Source organism: Pteronotus mesoamericanus, unplaced genomic scaffold, assembly GCF_021234165.1.
Source record: "Pteronotus mesoamericanus isolate MK-2021 breed Mesoamerican mustached bat unplaced genomic scaffold, CSHL_Meso_final contig_169, whole genome shotgun sequence".
Classification (NCBI taxonomy): Eukaryota; Metazoa; Chordata; class Mammalia; order Chiroptera; family Mormoopidae; genus Pteronotus; species Pteronotus mesoamericanus.
In genome coordinates this window covers 398,633-421,539 of record NW_026555068.1, presented here as the reverse complement: position 1 = coordinate 421,539, position 22,907 = coordinate 398,633, and the positions used below count along the sequence as shown (strand labels likewise).

The 22,907-nt window shown below is 40.4% G+C and overlaps 1 protein-coding gene across 5 annotated transcripts in view; it reads right to left on the bottom strand.

Annotated features, from left to right (window-relative positions):
- The window catches only part of ARHGEF7 (Rho guanine nucleotide exchange factor 7), a 135,018-nt gene that overhangs the window by 3,942 nt on the left and 108,169 nt on the right, over positions 1-22,907 (bottom strand). For 3 of the 5 annotated variants that reach the window (XM_054565856.1, XM_054565858.1, XM_054565860.1), the window contains 8 exons: positions 22,175-22,253; positions 21,836-21,975; positions 19,212-19,436; positions 16,363-16,456; positions 12,126-12,215; positions 8,833-9,009; positions 881-980; positions 463-517 (listed from right to left, as the gene is read on the bottom strand). In XM_054565856.1, the coding sequence (XP_054421831.1) occupies positions 463-517; positions 881-980; positions 8,833-9,009; positions 12,126-12,215; positions 16,363-16,456; positions 19,212-19,436; positions 21,836-21,975; positions 22,175-22,253 (960 nt within the window). Of the gene's footprint in view, positions 1-462; positions 518-880; positions 981-5,913; positions 7,380-8,832; positions 9,010-12,125; positions 12,216-16,362; positions 16,457-19,211; positions 19,437-21,835; positions 21,976-22,174; positions 22,254-22,907 lie in introns of those variants that run through there. The other 2 variants (XM_054565857.1, XM_054565859.1) reach the window with 2 other exon arrangements.

The window sequence follows — 22,907 nt, the reverse complement described above, 5'->3', positions numbered from 1 at the left end:
TTTTAACGTTGAAGATGGAGAAGATATGCAACATTTTCAGCGTATTATGCTTTATTATTTTAAGAAAAGTAAAAACCCAACTGAAATGCAAAAACAGATTTGTGCAGTGTATGAAGAAGATGCTGTAACTGAGCAAATGTATCAAAAGTGGTATGCGAAGTTTCTTGGTACTACTGACTTTTTAGCCAAAATATTCTTTGCTGTGGAGCTCTCTTATGCGTTGGAAGATGTTTAGCAGCACCCCAGGCCTCTACCCACTAGAAGCCAGTAGCGGAAGAGAGCTGACATATTCAAAATATCCAAATCAATAGAAAAAATCTTTTATTTTACAGAAAAAACTAAATGGACTTTCTGGCCAACCCAATAATTTGCTTACAGAAAACTGACTTCATTTTTAATATAGTGTTTTCCCCTTTTCCCCCATAAAAAAACAAAAAGATTAAAAAACTGATTATGCTTCACCTGTCTTAATTCTTGGACTTCGTCCTTCAATGCATAGACAGTATCAACAAGACTCCTAGAACAGAAAACAGAATGAACACCTGAGCAAGGGTGAGAAAGGAAGGAGATCCAGAGAAGCACCTCACTGGGAGACACCAACGCCAGACAAAATAAACTGGGCTGTCCCGCCCTACTTACTAAATATCTAAATTCATATACTTTGGAACAATCAACTTCTTTCTATGGGAAGTTAGAGCCTGGTCAATGTTAATTCCAATCTATAAGAACACAAAGTAACAGTTTCTGAAGCCACACCCCAGCCCTCCTGGGATTCTTCTGACACCAGGATCCACTCCTCCCCGCCATCCCCGCCTTCCATGCACACCCCCTTCCCTCCAAACACACACACCCTGTTGTAAAATACTGGAATACATCTTACTTTTCTTCTATCACTGTCTGACCATTGCTTTTAGTTTCTTCAACTATTATTTTTTCTTCTTCTGGAAGCAAAACTTGTGGAGCAGATTCTTTACGTGAACCTATCATCATTGAAGAAAAAAAAAAAACCCACAGGTGAATACCACAGCAAAACTAAAAAGACTTTAACTTCACAATACTATTTAAATATTAATATTGAATTCCAGGGACTGTGCATTAAAAAATTACTTTCTATATAAAATAGAGAAAGGCAATTTTTACCAATTTTCTCTATTTCCATCTATTGAACCCCATCTTTTTCATTCCTAAAGTATTACAGAGGAAAGGAAACAGCCTTTTTCTAATTTATTAAGCTTCAGTATCTAATTCTGGATTATGGATCTATTAAACTCTGAATTTCTCCACAGACAGTAAGTTAAAGGTTCTGACCACAGTGCCTTGGGTATTTGGGAATAAATATCCAAATCAACCAAACTAAGCCATATTATTCCAGGAATCTTAGAAAGATGTGTCAGACTGTGAAGTTCATATATACTGAGTGTTTAATAAATTTTTAAAACTGGTAATTAAAACATTTAACACTGTAGTGACAGTTAAAAGCACAGCAGCTTGCCTAGGACAGTGTCTCAATAAATGTTTGCCACAAAATAAGTGCTTTAGAAATTAACTGAAAAATCCAAATATTTATTTTAAAAGGAGAATCAAATCTTACTTAAGGATACAAGGAAGAAAATCTTAAAGAAAATATTAAAGGTTATATAACACTAGAACACGCATCATTTATATTTTTTAAAAATTACATCAGATGCAATTGAGGAAGGACACAGTCTAGCAGAGAACACAAACACCTGCAAGTGGCATTGTGATAGACGATTCTCCATTAAAATAATACACTTGATGTTTGATACATGCTAATCACAAACACAGTGGCTCAAATTGCTTGATCTTGTTTTTCCTGGTTTATCTTTATTTTGCCTTCCTAAAAATTCATCAAATTATAAGATGGCACTTATTGTACATCCTTGTATTATGCGAACATTCAGCACAGTACCAGTGTTTTAACAGTTCAATTTTAAAGAATAATTTCACCAGCATTGCATTGTAAGATTTTACTCCTCTGAATGGAACAAGATTAACAACTACTAACAAAGCTTGATGAGAAAAGAGCTCATAAAACATTACTGACGTCCAGAAAGTACCTCTATTGTTCCCACGGCAGCACGCCACAGGAAAAAGGACTGGAGTTACAGGCCTCGGGGCCATGGCCAAGTCTCTGCCTGCTGCCTCTTGGACATCTGCGAAACTCTCCGTCCCAGCCTCACAGACTGGGAAGGGCGTCAAATACAAGCATGCTGGGAGACCATAAGGTCCAGAACAGCACACAATTAAGATGCTGACCTCCTTCTTTGTTATCTTAGATATAAGAAAATTAAGGTCTGGGTAACCAAATACAATTCTATGTTACACAGCACAGGCTTCTATACACATATTTTTTTACACCAATAAAGGGAAGGGCCTTTTTGCAGACTGAGAATCACTTTAGTACTATAATCACACGTCATACTTAGAATTTTGTCACAAGCCTTAATGAACTGGTATACAGAAGTATGTTTGTTTGTACATAGGTTTGTCAAATACTACTTCAAAGATGACCCTCTATAAGTGTTTCTGTGTCCACATGACGCTGCAAATCCTGGACCGGTAGATCTTGTTACTGTCAGGCAGAAGGAGGAGCTGCTTTGCTTATACCCCCCTCCCCGAGTCGTTCCCCCCCCCCCCCCCCCGTTAAAGCCACACTCTACCTTTTCACACAGTGACCTGCAGGGCCAGGAAATTACTTTTTTTCAGACCCAGGCTAATGTCCTTCAAGACATGATCCCAGAAGGAGACACAACTTTAAAGATTTTATTATGCTGGCAACTATCGGCCTCCCTGGGTACTGCCTGCTCCAAGGTGCCATGGAACCATGAGAGTCTGTGGGCACATCTTCTTCTAGGCCTTTCTGGGTTAATGGGGAATGCTGGTGGGACATCTGGGTTACTTGGAGAAATATTGCTTAAGAAGGAAACTAGTGTATGAAACAAATTACTGAGAAAGTACAGGGATACCAGCCAGCTAAAATATTCTGAAGGCTAAGGAAAATCCTGTGCTTCTGATACAAATGCAAATGTTACCCACATTTTTATAAGGAACTTAATTCATATGCTATTTTCCTAGAAAAAGAGAAAAGCATTCATAAAGATTCCGATACGTGGAAAACAAATTTAATTTGCGCTGTGAAGAAAACTGATGACATCAGACAATTTAGATGGCTCATAAATTTTCTGACTGGTATCTGCTTTGAGTCCAAACAGCTGTTGACTGTGTTACAGTCAAATCAAAAAAGTTATCAGTTGTGTTATCTGTCACATTCAGTTTGTAATAGAACAAATGGATTAATAAGACAAGAGATTGAAAGTGTTTATAATAGCACTTGAGGGAATATTAAATTCTATGCATTTCAATTATTTTTGCATCTTCTAGCTTCCTAGGCAACCTATTTATGTTTCCAGCATTAAAGTGTTCAAATAACATACAACAGGATCACAAGGGATGTCTACTTTGTGCAGAGGGCCAGGCAGCCGTCGGCGTCCTGAGGAGATGCGCACCCACACCCCACCTGTGCGAGTCCCACTCAACTCAGGCCCCTCGCATACACGGAGCCACACAAGTCCGTTATCGGTAAAATAGAAAAACAAAACCAACCACCTCTGCAGAGAGGTTCTGAGGATTAATTTAAAAATTACATTTTATAAATGTCTTTTATCAGATGAAGTCATAAAGATAAAAGCCTTAAATTCCATTATTAACACTTATCAAAGAAATTAAAACCTGTAAGAACTGGTACAACAGTTGCACATGCATGACGTCGCTCTGATTTTTAAATACACTTAAAGTATACAAGAAGAATTTAACAATATAAAATGTTAAGTTTGAGAATACTATAATAGATAGATGTGCTCATAAACTGCTTGATTCCCACAACATGCCAATGAAAAAAATTGGCATTTGCTGATCTGGTGGTGAGCCAGGCAGCTTGTAAATGAATATTATTTATTTCCTCCAGAGAAATCCATGGGATGCTAATAATCTGCCTAGATTCAGTATAATATATTTTCCTAAGATGACTGAAAAAAATGTTAGTCTTTCAACAAAATAAAGGAATATTCTCCAGCCAGATTAATAAGTTCACCACTTAAGAACAAAGTTTTAGAAAGTGAACAGATTTCACAAGTTACCTCAAAGACTACTGAAGTATTTTCAGAGGTACCACAGAACGTTTCACATTTCCCTGAATTACTTAGGTTGGAAAAACAATTTAACAGCGCAACTACCAAAAATGTTCTATCACTTTACTGAAAATCCTCTAAAAGGTCTGAAACACGGATAAAGAGGTTCATGATGGTTTCAGTACATTCAAGAACTGTTTCCCAAAATCTGTGTTTTATAAGAGTTAACAGGGGTTTCTGCAACACATCATTTTGGAAAATGCTGACTGCTACAGCTACCTCTTAGAGACTCAGTGCACATTTTTTAAGATTCTCAGAAGGTATGCAGTAAAAATACCTGTTGAACTTTAATTCAGCCATTTCCTAAATTCACCTGAGCACTGTTAAACATTTTTCAGTTTTCTAGGTAACAATTTGAAGAGGGCTAGACTAGCCTAAAATACATACACACAAATGCTGGTTGGTTTTGTTGTACTTCAATATGGGGTGAATATAAAGAAAGAATAATTTATACTTAGCACCAATCCAGCATTTCCCAAATGTGTCTGCACATGCTTGGGATCCAGCCCCTCTAAGGGCTGCTGACATACAGGCAACAGTTCCACACTGCCACCAGCAGGGGTCAGGCTGCACCACACCGCTAGAGAGACAGTAGGCACTGGAGACCCTGGGGAGTGCTCACTCAGCAGCGTGATCCAGAAGCTGGAGTAGATACGCTTAGAACCTTGCCCCCTAAAATTTTCACAGATCCCCACAGCTTAGAACCCTGTGCTCTTAAACATTCAGAAACTACCCCGCCCCCAACAAGAACTATGGGCCTTAGTTTGAAAAACACAGATTGATCAAACATTTCCATTTTGTAGACAGATGACGCCCAGACAGCAAGAGTAGGATTCAAGCCCCAGGGCACAATCATCTTGGCCGGTGGGACACCATTTAGGTGCCTGATCTCATAAGACAGGACTGTTAAATCCAGGGCATGCGTACCGGTGTATGTGCATGTACGCGAGTGGATGTGCTCCACCAAAAGCCTAGAAATAGTTTATCAGAAAAGAACGTCTGCCTATCTGGCCGGGGGTCTGGTGCATTTGTAGCAAAACTCACTTTTTCAATTTCATAGTCTAATATCTGCATCTACTTATACTCAACTGAAATTAAAATAACATTCAGAATAACGAATTTCACTTTAAAAAAATCTATTCAAAAAAATCTCTCCAAAGGGCCACTTTGTTACTTATTAGATTCTAATTTGTTTTCCTTAGGAAATGAAAATGTGAGGATTGTCTTCAGAGAATGATTGGCATTTGTTCTTTTGCAATTTGCCCTAGCTCCACACTGGCACAGCTACTTCTTTTCCTTTCCTTTTCCTTTGCTTTTCCCAGTAAGCTGTGCATGCACTTTAAAAAACAAAAATAAAAATTGGCCTTAGTCTAAATAAAAACACTATTAAAGTTGGGCTTCTTTTTTCTATTTATGCAGGCACAGCTTCCCCCAAACCAAAAATGAGAATGCTTCGTTCTGAAGACAAACCTCCCAGTGATTGAAAACTTGTTTAAAAAAAAAATTAGAGGAAAATAGATGATATAAAAATGCACTGAATGTACAAAGAGTGGCCTTGTATTGTTTAGAGCATATTTAACCTAAGAAGTGCAAGCTTTTCCATCAAGGCAGAGAGAAAGTGCTCTACTGCCTGGCCTTCCACAACAATGTTCAGGAGAACAGCCGAATCATTTTAAACTGCAAACTGTGCTACTCCCCTCCCCCCATGTAACAAATATTAAAAGCCACAGGCTAGCAAAGGCAAAATTTATTTCAACTGTACATAACAGATGTCTTTTTTTTAAATAAAACAAACACTTCATTGCCATATGCAACCACAAACAATAATATGATACTGTACAATACAATGCAACATTCAGGTATACATCCAACTGAGTCTTCAAATGGCAGTCACCCACTAAAAACGGCTTTCCCATTCACAGATAAAAAGCACAATATATAAATTTTTTCCAGGTCTTATACCACTATATACATATTACTGTGTTTTGGCAATTTTATGCAAAACACAATATAGCTTATATACTTGTGGCAAGTTAATTCAATGGGAACACCATCTTGGCCATTTGCAAAGGGCCTAATAATGGCTTAAACCTACCTTCTAGTTCAGATTCTTCATCCTTTCATTATAATACTAACTGTACACACAGATATTACAGAATTGTATAAACATAAAATACTATTGCAGCGTGACTAAAGTTCCACAAAAGTAAAAATACGGCCCTTTAGATGCCTTATCCACTGCCACACAAGAACTGTTTTCAGGCCTGTGGCACTAATACTTCCAACCAGGTCACAAGAGCTAATGGTGCCAGACATTCAAAACAAATCCAAACAAACAAAAAGCCAGGCTGTTATTGTGCAGTGATCTTGGCATCAACAAAAATCATCGTCCAAATGGCTTTAACTGGTACAAAAAGAAATGATGGGAAAGTGTCAAAACTTTGGTGTATAAAAAATGACAATGTCTCATCAAGACAACCCAAGAGATACTTAGTGTTAAAGAAAACTCCAAGTGCAGCAACTGTACTTCAATGCTGTGGTATATACAGCACACGACATAGGCAACCCAAGTCTACTAAGGCATGGCAAAGGCATCGAGGCCAATGCACCAATTATTATAGTCTCAAAGCAAACAAAAAGTGTTCTATTAATATTAGAAAAGATGACTGCTCTACATGATATAAAACAAAATTGCCTCCAAATTTCTGGCATGATATTGAGTAAGCGTATGAACTTCATAGTTCTCCAAAAATTCCATTTGCAATCTGGCTTAACATATATAAACCCTATCTCTAACATGGGTTAATAGGGGGCTCTAATTTTAAAAGACTGCTCCTCAACTTTCTTATTTATACTAATTGATACAAAAATATGAAATCTCCAGATGGCATAAGCTTGGAAACAGATAGATATTTGGAATTATCAGTTTCCCTAATGACCTCATTGCATGCAATACTGAAGCAGTCTGACTTTCTAAGCAATATGCTACTGCCGGGAGTTCACTAGCACCTCTGGGCTCGTGAGCAACAGGACCCAGCTCCCAGGAAACAATGACGTAGTGCATCAGAGATCTCTCTGTGCAAACGAGATCAGAACACTGAATAACATGGGGTTGGCGAAGGAGGTGTGGTGAGGGAAGAGCATTCACAGCCACCTGGAATTACAGCCACCCTGAAGAAAGGAAAAAATGTTATTCCCAATTTATTAGGCATCTTGTTTTCTGAAGCTGGTTTAATGAATACTTAAAACACAACCTTAAGGTTTCATTTAACACCAAATATAGCATGCAACGGAGAGAACACAGTTCTTCCCCTCTAGCAATGACCAGATGTGGATTTGGATGCTACAACTGAATGCAACATGTCACATTCAGTTCTTTTTGAAGCAGAAATTAGTCTGGAGTGAGGCCAGTGAAACCTCCTTACAACAAGTCCCGGGAAAGTGGGGAGTCTGCCCCAATCTGAGATTTCCTAATAAGTGAGTTACATGGCAACTTAGTAAGTCTTCAGTAGACTCAGATATCCCCCATTACAATCCAGAATGAGGATGACATTGGACAGGGTTGCTGTAAATGGAGTTTCACTGCAGCTAGTTGCTGAAAACAAACAATGTATCCATCACAGGCAGTATAAGTATGGATGTCAGGGTAAGCCAGGTTGTGACTGAAGCCAAGCACTCGCATTTTTAAGTATACCACATGCCTCTCTCTGAAAGTAGTCTAATCTATACTTTCAGAGGCCGGATGCTTCAGAGTTTGGACTTTAAACCTTCAGTAGAGTGGTACAGGCTTGCTAAGTGCCATTTAAGAGCAATTATTCCAATTAGGGAAAGTTTGGTGTGATGACAGTGTCTGAGCTCTGACAGTAATTTGGTCTTTGAAGAGGAAAACCCCCACCCCATAGGCCAATGTGGGGCACGAAGACGACCATATGTGGCATTCAGACAGGCACAGAGCTGTGGGGGTGCAGACAAGCTCTTCTGTGCTGCCAAGGCCCAAAACCCATGCCAACACATGGTTCTTTGCGGTCACCAAGCACCCTGAGGAATCCTCAGAGCGTGGCCGTCTGGGCTGAACTCACAGTACTTTTGTTGCATGCTTTTTTCTTCTTATCTCTCCACAACTGCTTGACCAGTATGTCCATTACACATAAAAAATTTAGATCCCTATATATATAAGGCCAGAGTCTCTGCCATGTTACTGGCACTTAGATCACAAACCTGTATGGTTTCAGTATAAAATATCAAAGTGTTCATACAGCTGTATCCAAAAAAGAAATGAGACAGTTGCTACACTGAGAATAAAAAACAACCACCATTTGGGGCTATAAAACCACCACTACCCACTAAGAAAAGAACCCTTAGGTATAGGCTGTGTGAATTCACCATCTCCTTCAACAATCAGTAAGTAACTTCAAATGGATATTTGAACTGGCAATTAAGCCTCCACAAAGTACAATGGGAAATATCAGAAATGCTCTCAAAAGTTGTTAAAATATCACATAAAAGAGACAAGGAACAGCAAGAAAACATCTAAGAAAAGCAGGCTGCGATACAACAAGCGTTTGTTAAGAAAGCTCAGAAGTGCATTAGTTCTGGTGAGAGATATATGAGCAACAGCTCTTACGAGATGTAGAACCCATTCTGTAACTATGGGCTGTCCATATACTGTCATAGTCAGAGTCTTCCGAGAGGTCTGAAGGCTCCAAACGAGAAAGGCTACTGCGACGACCCAAGGAGTCTAGACTTGATTGGTCATCATCAGCCAAGACGTGATTATGCATCAGGTCAGTGCCTTGCCATGCTAAGACAGGGGTGGGACGGAGTGACAGGTGTAACAGGCAAAGATGGGATGAGAAGGAGGACGGACAGGAAGAGCCACAACCAAAAACATGAAAACAAAAGCAAAAGGTGATGGGAAGAGAAGGAAAAGAGAAAATACTGTTAAAAAATGGCAACAATGTTCATTTATTTCTCCTTATTTATGGCTGAGTTTTAACAGCAAAGTTTTAGCACAACTCTCAGAATAAAACCAGATTATTTTAAATAAACCTAAAGCACGATACTGTTTCCAAATTGTTTCTTTTTAAAAATAGTGTTAAGTTCTCAGTTAAATCCTTTTCAAATTAATGCCATGTCCACAAATGATTCTATATATATCTAACAAGTAACCAATTCCATTCCACATTCTATTGACAAATAATCTCACTGAGGACATTATTTATAAAAGGAACCATTTATGTAGTTAATTAAAAATTGTTTCCTACTTATTAACTGGATACTGAATGCAAAATAGTTTCAAAGGATTTTTGACTTACTTCTTCAGCTATCTCTTTGGCAGACTACAAATCACCAGAAGTCATCTTAATGATGGGGGAAGGGAGTTGTCTAAAACTTACCTTATCAAACTATAACCACTGTAAAAATTTCAGAATGGAAAAAGGAATTAAATAAGGTCCACTTCGCTCTCATTGCCCCTTTCCCATCACCCCACATCTCCACTCCTTACAGCTCAGCCAGTGGATAATGGATAAAGTGGGAAGCCATAATCTGTCCAAATGTTACAGACCCTGATGCAGACCCTTTTACTGGCAGGAAGACAGACGTGAACTGGAAATGCCACGATGTTAAAAGGAGGACAACTGAAGAAAGTGGGCACAAAATGGGAGAACAGAAATAAGCCCATGAGTGGCTGGCACCTGTTAGCAATGACACTGGGCAGGCAGTTATGCAGGAGACATGCAGGCTCGTATGGGCTAGGGACAAAGGGTGCTAGAAGAACACACTCAGTGGGAACCAGGGGGCCCCTCTGTGATGGGGAATGGCACAGACAGCAACCACTGGACCCATCCTGTTTCTGCTTCTGATCAAAGTTAATTCCATTCCAAACTCATAACACGAACAAGCAGTGGACTGGTTTGGATTTCTTCAATTAAATCCCTATAGTCTATAAAGGTCATTATCTCCTTGAAACAGAAATCAATACCAAAGATGTTTGGTTTGCAGTCTTATTGGCATCTAAATGTATACTGAACTGAGCTGAATTTTAGGCAAGATACAGTATCCTAACTGTCTTCACTAAACATTTACTATGAAAAGAGCTGCTTTCGCTCTCATCCCATTTCCAAGTGTATCGTGGGTATCACCAGCACAAAGGATCACTTCCCCCATCCGACCTGTTCTTAGTTAGGTTTACGGCCATATATGATTGTGTACAGGAGGCTCCAGAGTGGTTGGCTTGTACTATCAGTTAAAAACAAAAACCAATTTTTTTTGTCCAATGCTTTTCTTGCACAGGAGAAATGGAAACACGTAAGAAAAGATCTGCACAGACTATGGGCCATTCCTTTCAGGCAGCCAGAAGCAAGGCCACAGGCACATCACAGGGCACTGTCTCTTAAATGAAGAAATGCAACTTGCACAAAAACATACACAAAGCCCAGATTACCTGGTCTATTCACCTGAGACTACCAGGTTAAAATTTTATTTCAAATGATTGAAGTTGAGATGAGTAATTCTTTAACATCTCAAATTCAAAACCCAAAAAACTATGGCCACATTTTATAGCTTATTACTTAAAATACAATCTCTTATCAAATATACGAAACTGTAAATAATATCTTAAATGACAATAATCTGTATTTACAAATTACTGCTTGATTTTATGCACATATACTCGACATTCATGCCTTTCCATTTCTCTCCTCTGCTGACTATAGTCACTATGAAAGGCATCTTCACTAGAGAGAGTATGGACAAAAATGTCATAAGGTCATAGGTGGGATATGTAATATACTCGCCACCAGGGAGTTTCTAGATTATCTGCAGGTGCCACTTGGGGGTTAATCCCGTTAGCCCTACCTTCATCTTTAACAAAAGCTAAAGCAGCTGAAATTCCTTTTCCCACCTTTTCTTTTTCTTTTTTTTTTTCATCATTAGTTTAAAAACAGGACAGGACACTGATTCCAATCACTGCACTGCAGGTAGTGAAAATGAAGGTGAAATAAGTGATTTTCTACATGTCAGCGTGGAAAGAGAACCAAAAATACAAAATCTAATAGAAGCCAGTTTTTATGTCACAAGTAGTATATTAACCATCCAGTTCTCAAAAAAGGGGGGAAAAAAAGCCCATGTAAGAAACAACAGTACCAAAGGACACACTGTGATGCCTGTGGCTCTGGCACCGGTAAAGGGCAAACTTGGCCCCGTCTTCTGAACAAATAGCATGACTACTCCATCTGCCCCGCAGTGGTGCACTCCACGCTCAAATGCCGGGGAAGTTTTTTAAAAAACAAAAAAACAAACAAACAAAACCAAACCCTTTTTATTGTTCTCACAATAGATCAAGATTTTTTTCACTTAACACATCATGCGTAAGATGCAGGTAAATTCAGTGGTACTGAAATCTAGTAAATTTATTAGTGTCTACTTCTAAAAAAGTTTTAAATGCAATCGTTTTAAAAATGGGGGTAGATTAAAAGAAATCTTGCTCTACGTTTATATTTTTAGCAATAATGCTAAGAAGCTAATAAATAAATAAAATCCCACGACCACACCAATAGCTTAGCTGAAATAATTGACCTGAATGAATCTTCCACTGATGTCTAAATACATTTTCTTTAAGCAAAAAAAATAAAACAGCTTTTTAAATTCTGGCAGTACCTTATATTTAAGGTGTTCCCAGTAGGGCCTTCTGTGAAATCAATTATTTTACTGACAGCTCGGACCCTATTCAATGATTTAGGGATGTCGGGCTTAAGCTGTTCTATACCAGGGCAAGCCACAGAACCACCACTCTCTGAGGACCATTCAGGCAGCACAGAGGAGCCGTGCACAGGCCTCCACAGCACAGGTTCCTTCCGACTATGAGTTTAAACAAAACCAACCACCACAATTACAGTACATTACTGTAAAACTTACTTGAATTGAGTGTTTGCCGTGTTTTGGCGCTTGTGCAGTAAGCTTCAATGACTTTCAGAATCTGCGCATCTTCTTCCAAAGCAGCTGTGCCTGTCGAGGGATACACAACACATCACAATCGAATTAAAAACAAGTATACCACATCGCAATCCAAAAATAACTAGTACCAGTAAGTAGGGCAATGCGAAGTCATCAACTCAACCAAAATGATGACAATCAAGACAATCTCTCCTTTCATTTTCTTGTTAGATAACTGTTTTCCAATATTTATAAGACAATTACATTCAAAATTATTTTTAGACTTTTAGAAGTATGTTTGGTCTGCAACATATCTCTGACAAAGATATATAATATCTTAAATATATAAAAGTTATCTTACTAATCCATAAAAAAAACATTATCCCACATCCTCAAATTGAACAGGCAAGAACTAGAAACAAGCAATTCACACAAAAAGAATACAGCCTGTAACAAAAGATATTTAATCTCACTAAGACATGAAAATTAAAACGAAGCATCAGGTTTCCACATACCGCACTGACAAAAAACAAAAAAGCCTGACAATTCTGTGTGTATGTGGACAGCAGAATGAAAAAGTCTTCCCTCCGTCCACAGCCGGTAGGAATGAAGACAGGCAAAATCCTCCCGAGAGGTGACCTGACCATATTTCTCAAAGGCTTTAAAAAGAACATTTCCTCTGATCCACAAATTCCTACTAAGAATTTCATCTAAGAAATGTGTAAGGCACAATCTAAAGCCTGAAGGTGCCATTCATTCCAGAACTCTTCCTTAAACAATGGATTATTCCAGGCACTGGCTTCTTACTCAGAGATCACAGGCACAGAGAGCAGAACCTTCCAGGCTAACAGCACATGGTGGAATTAGATGGGCACAGAGCCTCACACTCAGCTTAACCTCATTATGATTCTATGGTTAAATTGTTTCTCTGGTTTGTTTTCCTAGATTTTCTGTATTTTTCTACATTTTCTAAGCTATTACTTGGATATATACTTTTAAAAGGCTCACCTACTGTAATAAAAATGTGGAAAGAATGAAAGGTTAAATATGTATAAGCTGCATAATAAAGCCTCAACACTACATTATGATAGTAAGGTAGACATTTACAAGGTAAGCCAAATATTCCCACCTAAAATATAAATTTCAGTACCCAGAGTTTAAGAGCAACTGAGAAACTGACTTAAATTTCAATAATGGGGACCAATCATTTAACAGGTTTCCCATAATAAGCTCCTCTCTTAAGGAGTAGGAAAGATAACGTTTAACTAGTTTAATTTCAGGACATGTTGCAAGGTACTTGCACGGACAGGCCATTCTCTCTTGGCCAAAAGAAAAAGGATCTGTCCAACCGATTTAACTGGATTATTATTTTCAGACAGGGGTAAGTACAGTTGTATCATCCTCAGTGCCAAGGAAGCATGATGATGCCAGAAAGGGCACTGGCTTCCCTGGGAAGGTTGAAAAAGGGAAATCAACGAGAGAGCAGCACACATTTTCTTACAAAATTTCTTAGTCAGGTTTAGTAAGTATTTGCTTGCATGGGTACTAGTTACATAGAGGTGCACATGGATAAAGTTTCTCCTCCAACCCACACAAAAACCCTTGGTTTTCTTATTACCTCCTGCTTCCTCTTCTGCGAGCTCCTTAACCTCACTCATCTCCTAAGACTCAGACCCTTCTCTTCTCCATTGGATCTCACAGCTGGAGAAACCATCTTAGCATACAAATCAACTGAAATTCTCACCACTGGCCCAGACCTTCCCCTGGGCCTTGGAATCCTGTTACTCTGCCCTACCACAGGACCTTCAGGCTGAAAAGCTCGCTCTCACACCCTGGGTCCAATCCAACAGCACATCCTGTGGGCCTGGTTTCTCAACTGTGGGTGGCACTACTGACATCGGAAACAGTAAGTCCTCATTTAACATCAACAGGTTCTGTGACTTTAAGCAAAACGATACATAATGAAACCAATTTCACCACAGGCTAACTGATATAAACACGAGTTCCTATGACATCTCATCAAAATTGTAACAAAATGTTGTTTAAGGACCTGCTATAATTCTTTGCTGAAGGGCTGTTTTGGGTGCTGTAGGGTGTTTAGCACCATCCCTGACCTTTACCTGCACCCTCACCTGGCTGTGACACCAAAATGTCTCCAGACATCACGAACTGTCCCCAGCAGGACAAAGTCATCCCTAGTAGAGAACCGCAGCTGAAGGCTCCACTTCCAAGAAATCTGAACCCTGCCCATGTTTCACCTGTTGCCATCACCGTGCCCAGGCCACCGTCATGTCGTCATCCTGCCTGGACTACTGCACAGTCTCCTAACCTGGTCTTCCTGTCCCCACCTCTGCCCCTTTCTGTTCTCAACACAGGAATCGGCAGCCCTATTAAAACCCAAGTCCCATCAAGGTCTCTGGTCACAACTGGACTGGTTACAAGTTCGCTCAAAGCACCTTTGCGAACCATCTCCATCTCCCTGTCACCCTAGCCACCTGAACCTCAGGCCAGGGACTCCTTCCTTCCCTTGACTGTACCTCGGGGGTTCCTGGCTTAGGGGCTCTAGAGCCAGTGCCTGGAAGCTCTCCCTTAGACAGCTGCTCAGCTGGCTTCCTCGGCCTCTTTAAGCTGCTTATTCAGACAATACCTCCACACCCATGCCTCCCAGACCACGCTGTTAAAGAGCCCCACCGCACCACCCTCCCCTGCACTTCACACCAACACGCTATCATCTGCCTGTTCGGCCTTCCGTCTGTACCTGTATCTTTGTACGAAAACTGAGCTCCACGAGGACAGGGGTTTTCATTTGTTTACTGCTGTGCACCTGGCACACAGAGGCACTGAATAAATCTCTGTCAAGGGAATGGCACCTCATCTGTAGCCTGCCCCAATGCCCAGCACAAAGCCTTCACACAGAACAAGTGCCTGCTGACAAAGGGACCCACCAAACACTCCCCAGTCACAGCTGCTCGGTGTGGAGCAGGTGTTCGATCCTAGCTCTGACTCTCCTCACTAGAATGCACGGCCTTGCCGCTCCATTTTGTGAGCTGTCCTGGAGGATGGTACTGCTCTACATTGTTGAAATCTGAGGGAAATGACCATTGGGATGGCAAAACGTGCAGCGCCCACTGCAGCCGATGCCAGGTGTCCGGGGTGGTGAGAGCTCAGGTTCACCGAGCAGTCTCTGGGCCACTCGAGAGCAGGCTGTGGGGCCTCCAGGATCACTAACAGCCACTGCCCCCTCCTCTGGGTGATGTCTGCCACCTATTCGGACTGAAAACATCTCTCTTGGCAGCCTTCTTCTGGAAATGAATCCCTGAAGGGTCCCAAAGGGGTGTGGCAAAAATGAGGAGCAATGCTGCAGAGAATCAGACCTGTGACAAATCACAGGGCATGTGCGGAGCAAGGAGGTACAGGGATGGGCAGGCTGAGCAGGGACAGATGGGTGGGGAGGCAGAGCCCCGTCAGGCAGATCCCACAACTTCCCTAAGGCTCCACTAGGCAGGGCCATCTCCTTATCGAGGTTCTCCTGCAGTGCCCGACACCCCCCAGCCATCTGCTCACACGAAACCCTCCCTGCCTGTGGCAGTGGGAAATGGGCTCGACACTGGAAGAAGTGGGCAGGTGTATGCTGAAGCTCTTCGATCACTTGCTTCAAGAAACAGCTCTACTTACTCACACTCTGTCCAGTGAGTATCTCCTGTGTGTGAGGTGCTTCCTGTGAGAGGCTGAGAAATCCAGAGCTGAATTCGATGCTGTGCCTGGCATTTCACAAGTTAACACTTGAGCAGTGAAAGATGTGTGAGCACACAGGCCTGGGGAAAATGAGTCCAGTCCTACAGTGACAGACCAGTGGGGGAGTACAGCCCTGTCACATGAAAACCTCAGGGCAAAGGAGGACAGGAAGAGCAGAGGGTCCCAGGTCACTCTGAACCCCTGGACTGGTTTCCCAGACTAACTGATCAACACAGAGCCCAAGAGACGGCCAATGGTTCCACTAAGGGGAAAACCACACCCATGCTTCATCACTAGTGTCCCTCTCCTGCTTATGCGTATCTGCGCTGGTTTGTTGCGATCGCTGCTCAATTTCCTTTAACAGTGACACTAAGGCTCAGACCCTGACTGTGTTTGAAGTCACTGAAGAGCCACCTCCCTATCCCATGAACACTGTGCTGTGCCTGTGTGAGGCAGACTCGAGACTTTGCACACATGTACTCACTTTTCCTCAGTGCAAACTCTTCGTCTGAAGGCTTCCGCTCAGGTTTACGCTTAGGTAGCAGCTTTTTCATGGTCTTGGGACTCTTACTAAGATCCTAGGGAAAGAAAGAGAGAAAAAATGCCGACTATTCCCAAAGGCAGTAATTTTTACTGGCATATCAGTAAGGGTCACTGTGAAAGTGTGAAAAATTAAATCACTACAACTACTACTGTTAAAGAGTTTCCTACTTCGCTCCTATATTGATTTTTATTTGCCAACTGCTGAGCAATAATTTAAAGTCAATAATGAGGCAATGATTCTTAGGAAAATCCTCATGTTACTCATATCCATCAGCATGGTCACAACACAAAGCAGAAGTATTACAGGCTTGCAGGGAGGCTGGCAGCTTTTGGGGAAGAAAGGACAGCTGGCTGCTGCATGCACAGAGATCCACGCATGCTGCTAATTCTGGAGCAGACCCGTCTGCCGCAGCTAACTAGAAAGAGATAAGGAAACTAAGGCTATTTTTAAAGGAAAGATACGTAAAGAATGACCCCTTTAGGAAAACATTTGAAGCCTTAAGGGAGAAGAAAAGGGGGGAGTAAGAACCGATCAGCCAATCAGCCTTGAACACAGATGCACAGACCAGACACTGGTTATGGCATGTTCACGCTAATTCAGAACTATGTTCACAATGTAAAGGTCTACCTCTTGCCTCTATAATGCAACTTCTAAAAACTGTGCAGAAAATGAAGGTGCAAACCTGACAGCAGGACAAAGTCCAATAGAATGGGAGATGTTTCAATTGTCAAACACGTATTACATATTGATATCATTTAAATTACAAAAATCATTTGTTTCTAAACTTTACAGTGAGAAACCAAGATTCAGAAGGTGATGTGTGCTATGGGATGAATCAGACTGAGAGTACAGAGGGAGCAAAGCTTGATTTTTAAAGGTATCTCTTCAAAATATCTTCCATAAAAATTAAAAACCTTTTAGATATGCAGCACAAATCAATTCACGAAGCAATAAACACATAATGTGTTCCAGGTTTTCCCTGATTCACAGCAAATAGAGACGAGGCTCCTGGCAGTGCACCAGACAAGGCACCACATGTGCAGAGGGCAAAATCCACGCACACCGCACCCCGACTCCTGGACCCAGGCAAAGCTAACTGCTCCATTTTTTGTAACACTCTAAGATTCCTTTTCACTAGGTGTTTTGACGTGCTCAGTAATAGTACTGTACAATAATTAAGAGTATGAAACCTTTTGTCCAGCATTGGGTCCAGAAAAGCAACTGCAGCCAGACTCACCAAAACCAGACGCTCATGTTCACTGGCACACCTCTTCCCTTCCCTTTCTGTTCCTTTACTTAACACATTTATACCAATTTCCCGCCCCAATAATGAAATCTCCACTGGTGCTAGCCTGTGCTATCTGTAAACACTAAACTATGTAATAAAGTACATCAAGATTATTTAAGTAACTGCCCAGGATAAAGAAATTTCTGACATGGGCATATGAGCACGAGCAAGACATGGATCATAAAAAAACAAAATCTGCTAAGGAAAAAAACATGTAAAGAATTGATTATAATTTATGTAGTACTTTTCTAGGTGTTTTAAGATACTTAGGACTACCAGCAGGGATGGAGGGAGGGTCTGCTCCAGATTCTTTGGCAATTCGGTCCTTGACTGGATGTGGAGACTCATACCAAGCAACAGCGCTTCACCATGCTCATGTGCACACCCATGATAATCACAATCATGATAACCACGCTCACAATAACCATATTCACATGTTCACACAATGAACATACTGACGCTCATGATAACCATACGCATACTCACACTCATAAGCATATCCATACTCATGCTAATAACCACTCACACTCCTACTCACTCACCATCCTCACCCACAATCACACTCATAACCACAGTGACACAATAACCATACTCTCACTCACAATAACCATACTCACACTAAACAATAACTATCCTCATACTCACAGTAACTGTATTCACATTCATGATGAACATACTCCCAATTCATACCCAAGATAACCACACTCATTCACACCACTCACACTTGTGATAACCACACTCATCATTTCAATTATCAAGCTTCCTCGAGTACTAATATTTCTCAGAACATTGTTCTCAAGACACTTTCCTCATCAAAGCTGGTTAAGTGTATGAAACCTAGTATGAAAGTATAGGAAACTGTTAATACTTATCTATGGGTGGGAATAATATTTTAACTGCACATAATACATATAAAAACATTGGATTAGAATGGAAAAACAGCAAAGTGCATGACCATTCCTAACACAGAGAAAAGCTGTCTTAATTTTCTTTCATTGTTATTTATAAATGTTTTCATTTAAATAGATTCCAGGTATGCAGGGTTCCTGAGCAAGATCTCAAACTTGACAACGGGTTATTAAGGCACAGCAGAGTAGTATGCATAAATAAAGTGAGACCCATCACGACCAGAGGCTGGAAATAATTTCAGATTCAGCTAGAGCTCCAAAGGAAGCAAATGTGACGCCTTCTAATATCTCAAGGCAGGGCCACGGTGAGCACAGAAAAGGCCCCTCCGTGAAGGACATAGAGAGGTTCCAATGCTGCACTAGCACCCCCCAGTGAGGGTCTCTATGGCCCTCTCAGGCTTCCAAACAGCAGAGAAAATGAGAAAAGAAGAAAAGCAGACCATTCAGAGTTCAAAGAATCTGATCTGTATTTTTTATGCCACAGACAGAAATACATGATTTTCTGTATTTCTGAATCCACTGGAATGTAGCACAGAATGACCAACCTAACACGTCCAGATGTCAAGCCACGCTCGCTTTGTCTCAGACCTCACCTCCTTGTAGCACAGAGCAGCCGAAGGCCGGAGGGGAGGAGCAGGTCGCAGACAGCTCAGGCTCCACGGCTTTGGGGTCTTCGGAGGCTCCAGGGGCCCCCAGTTGATGGTGGTATGTGGAGTGCCATGGTGGGAGGGGTGGGGCAGTGTGTGGTAGGCAGGTGTCAGTGGCACGGGCTTGCTGTCTGCGTGCTTGCTGGATGGGGTGATTGAATGGGAAGGGAGCTGCCCAGGGAAAAGAACAAGAAAGAGCAGAAACAGAATATTCACTATCAAAGACATCTCCATCAAACATACTTAATTCTGCTGATTTTTAAAAATGCACCCAGTGAAATAACCCCCAGATCATTATTCCTCTTTAATCTCTGACTCCAAGCAGTCAGACTCCGGGATGCCCCATGGTTCTGCTCCAGGCTGCGACCAAGCTTGGGTTAGGAGGCAACAGAATGCTGGGGGCCTAAGACCTGGACATTCCACCGCCCCTTTTATTTGCCATGGAGTAACATCTGCAAACAGGTATTTCATTTAATATAGGTGTCAGAATTTTATGAAAGAACAGGCATTCCTGTACCAGGAGTGTGGTTAGGGAGAGGGTAATCTTCCCCAGTCAAATATTACTCAGTGCCTGGTGATTTAGGGGCGGGCAAAGCATATATTTAACAAAAAAGTGACACAGAGAGGCCCATTTCTGTTGATAGCTGCTTTTGCATTACAAAAGCAAAGTACAGTAGCAACAGAGACCAGGTTGACTGTAACGCTGAAAATATTTACTATGTTTCTTCATAGAAAAAATTTGCCACTCCCTGGAATAAAGCAAGTTTTCACACAAAAGTTTAATCAAGACAAAGTTACATAAATTTAATTTCTCAGAAGACATTATTAATGGGGTTTATATTCCTGGAAAACCCATCACACTGACAATTAAATGAGAAAGTGTTAAATAAATTATATAATTCAAATTAGCCAATGACCTCAAATTAGCCCAAAGCAGTAAGGCATGCTTAACTGGAGAAAGAATTCAGTGGTTCTGTGAGCTGGAAACTTGAGCGAGGCCATTATTAGAAAGAACAGAACAGTATTTGAAACACATGCTTAACATAAGGAAACCCTAGCTCTAGCTGATGCCTCGGTACTCAGGAACAGAAAAATAAAGTTTCTGCAGAAACCACATGCCTGTCTTGGTGTATGAATGAGTACCTTGTGATATGCAGCACTACTCCTACAAAATGTTTTCAAACTAAGTAATTCACAAAAGGAGAAAATTGTGCAAAATACCATTTCTAACAATAATGTAGTAGAAAATATTTGGTGGTGTTTCTCCTTACTTGAAAAAGTCAAAAGAGGCATGTTTTGTGCTAAAATTAGAGTAATATTCAAGCTAGATAAAGCCAGATCACAGGGAGAATACATAATTACTCAGAAAAGCAGCTCCCTAAGAATGCACGTATCAAAAGCCTGGATGTGAGGAACAGTCCTAGAGGACAGGGTGCCTCCCTTGCCACTGAGGGAAATTAAAAGGAATATGAGAGGCCAGGGTCCAAATACAGAACAAACTTTTATCTGATACGAAATTTTATAAAGTTTAGTTTCAGACTGTTATTGACAATCTGAATAAAAAGACACTTCCATTTTTTTTTTCTTTATAAACGTATACGGACATACCTATGTCTTTGGAATAAATTTAGTACCATAAAAGCTAAACATCTTTAGTATTTTTTTAAAGTACAGAGAAGTTAAAAATGGCAGAGCCATTCAAAATGTAACATCAGCTAAAGCAAATGAGTAATTTTAGCCTCTAAACTGCTGAGAGATTTCAATAAGACTATGATACCGTGATCAGAATGTTATGCTACAGCCACCCTTCCAGAGTTAAAACATTAATGCTAAAGACAACAAATGCAGAAGTAAACTATACAGTAGGAAAAGTCCTATTAAAGATCACAAGAATCTAATAAAAATGAGAAAAACCTACCAACTGGAAATGCTATGTAATCGTTAAGTCACTTGTAAAAAAGGTACGCATGGTTCTTCAATATTATTTGATAAAGATGACAAATGATTCCGTATTTAAGCAGAGAACACCAGTTAAGAGAAGTTTTAAACACTGACACTTAGGTACTGACCTATTTTGAGATGTCTTAAGTATCTAAAATGCTGATCAGCTGAGCTGTTGAGTTTTCTAAGTGGATTTTTTTAAATCAAAATGAGTCAAAAATTACATTTTAATACCTTCAACATGAATCCAGTCCTTATCACCTTCATATTTACTAGTTTTATTTTTTATGAAACATAATAAGTACAGTTAAAATGCCTAGGAAAAGCATCAAAGTACCAGCTATTCAGTCTTCAAAGCCCACTCTGAGCAGAGAAGCAGCCTCCCACCCAAGTGCCACTGAACTATATGTGACAAAGCACAATTTAGGGCTGTTTCACAAGAGTGATCACTGTGTGGCTATTCACTATTCAATGGAGATAAACAAGTATCTGCAGAGAAATACAAGGTAAGTATTGTACATTATGGATCCAGATATTGATAACTCTTTAAATTACTTGACACTTCCTGACAACTCAATCAAAAGCTGACCCTAGAGTTTGGAGGCCAGGAGAAATATGGGGGTCCTTACAGTATGAGACGGCACAGAATGAGGCTTAATTGGGGGGTTGCTGACAGATGTGACTTTAGTTTGCTTCTGTAGATGATCCACCCATTCATGGAGATCCTGCTGGTTGTTACATGACACTAATATCCGCTCAATCATGCTGCCTACAAGAGATGAGAAAAACAGAGTGAAATGGGAATATAGGTACAAAACATACATATGCACATACAAACACCCAGAGTATAATTCAACAAGATTTAAACATCAGCCCTCTGAAATAATCAAACAAAGGAATCTGCACACAAATGGTAAGTGCCTCTCATCACCGTGACAGATAGCATCCACAAAGATTGTGCCTATCACCTGATATTTCAAATGCATTTCTATGATTTTCACTGTCCTCAAGCTTTGTGATTGTCATTCCTGTCGTTGGTAGCTTTCCCTAAAAAAGAACCCCCCACAAAAAAAAAAACAATTAGTGCTTTTCTAGAAAAGAAAATACCATTATTAAATACTAAATTATTTTAGAAATAGCAGAGGAACTGCATTTGTAAACAACAAAAGCTATTTTGTTTGTCCCAGATGCATGCATAACACAAAAACCTCTATTGCAAATGAGTAATCATAATAGTATAATCAAAAAATTAAAGCAGCAAAAAGGTACAGAGCAGCAAACCAGAACACAAATAAATTCCTAGAACACAAATTTCAACCAATGAGTTACTCTAAACATAAACATGAGAACACAGAAACATTACACGTTACGATTAAAAAAAAACACACAAAACGAGACTGTGGTAGCAATTTTAAATGACATGTTTATGGAATGGAAGCGCTGATCTGCCTCACAAAAATGCAGAGAAAGTCCATGTTTGAAGGCAAAATAAGGAGGAAATTTGAGCAAGAGGAATTATACAACAGTTATACTTGGTTGTCCGCCAGACAGGAAGTCAGTAGCTGTGCCGAGCACTGCACAAAATGCAGAACACAGCAGCCAACTCATTCATTCTGAAAACAGAGGATTTGGGAACCAAAATGGGAAATGTCACTGGAGAGATACCAGAAAAGATCTACAAACAACCTTGCAGGACATTTG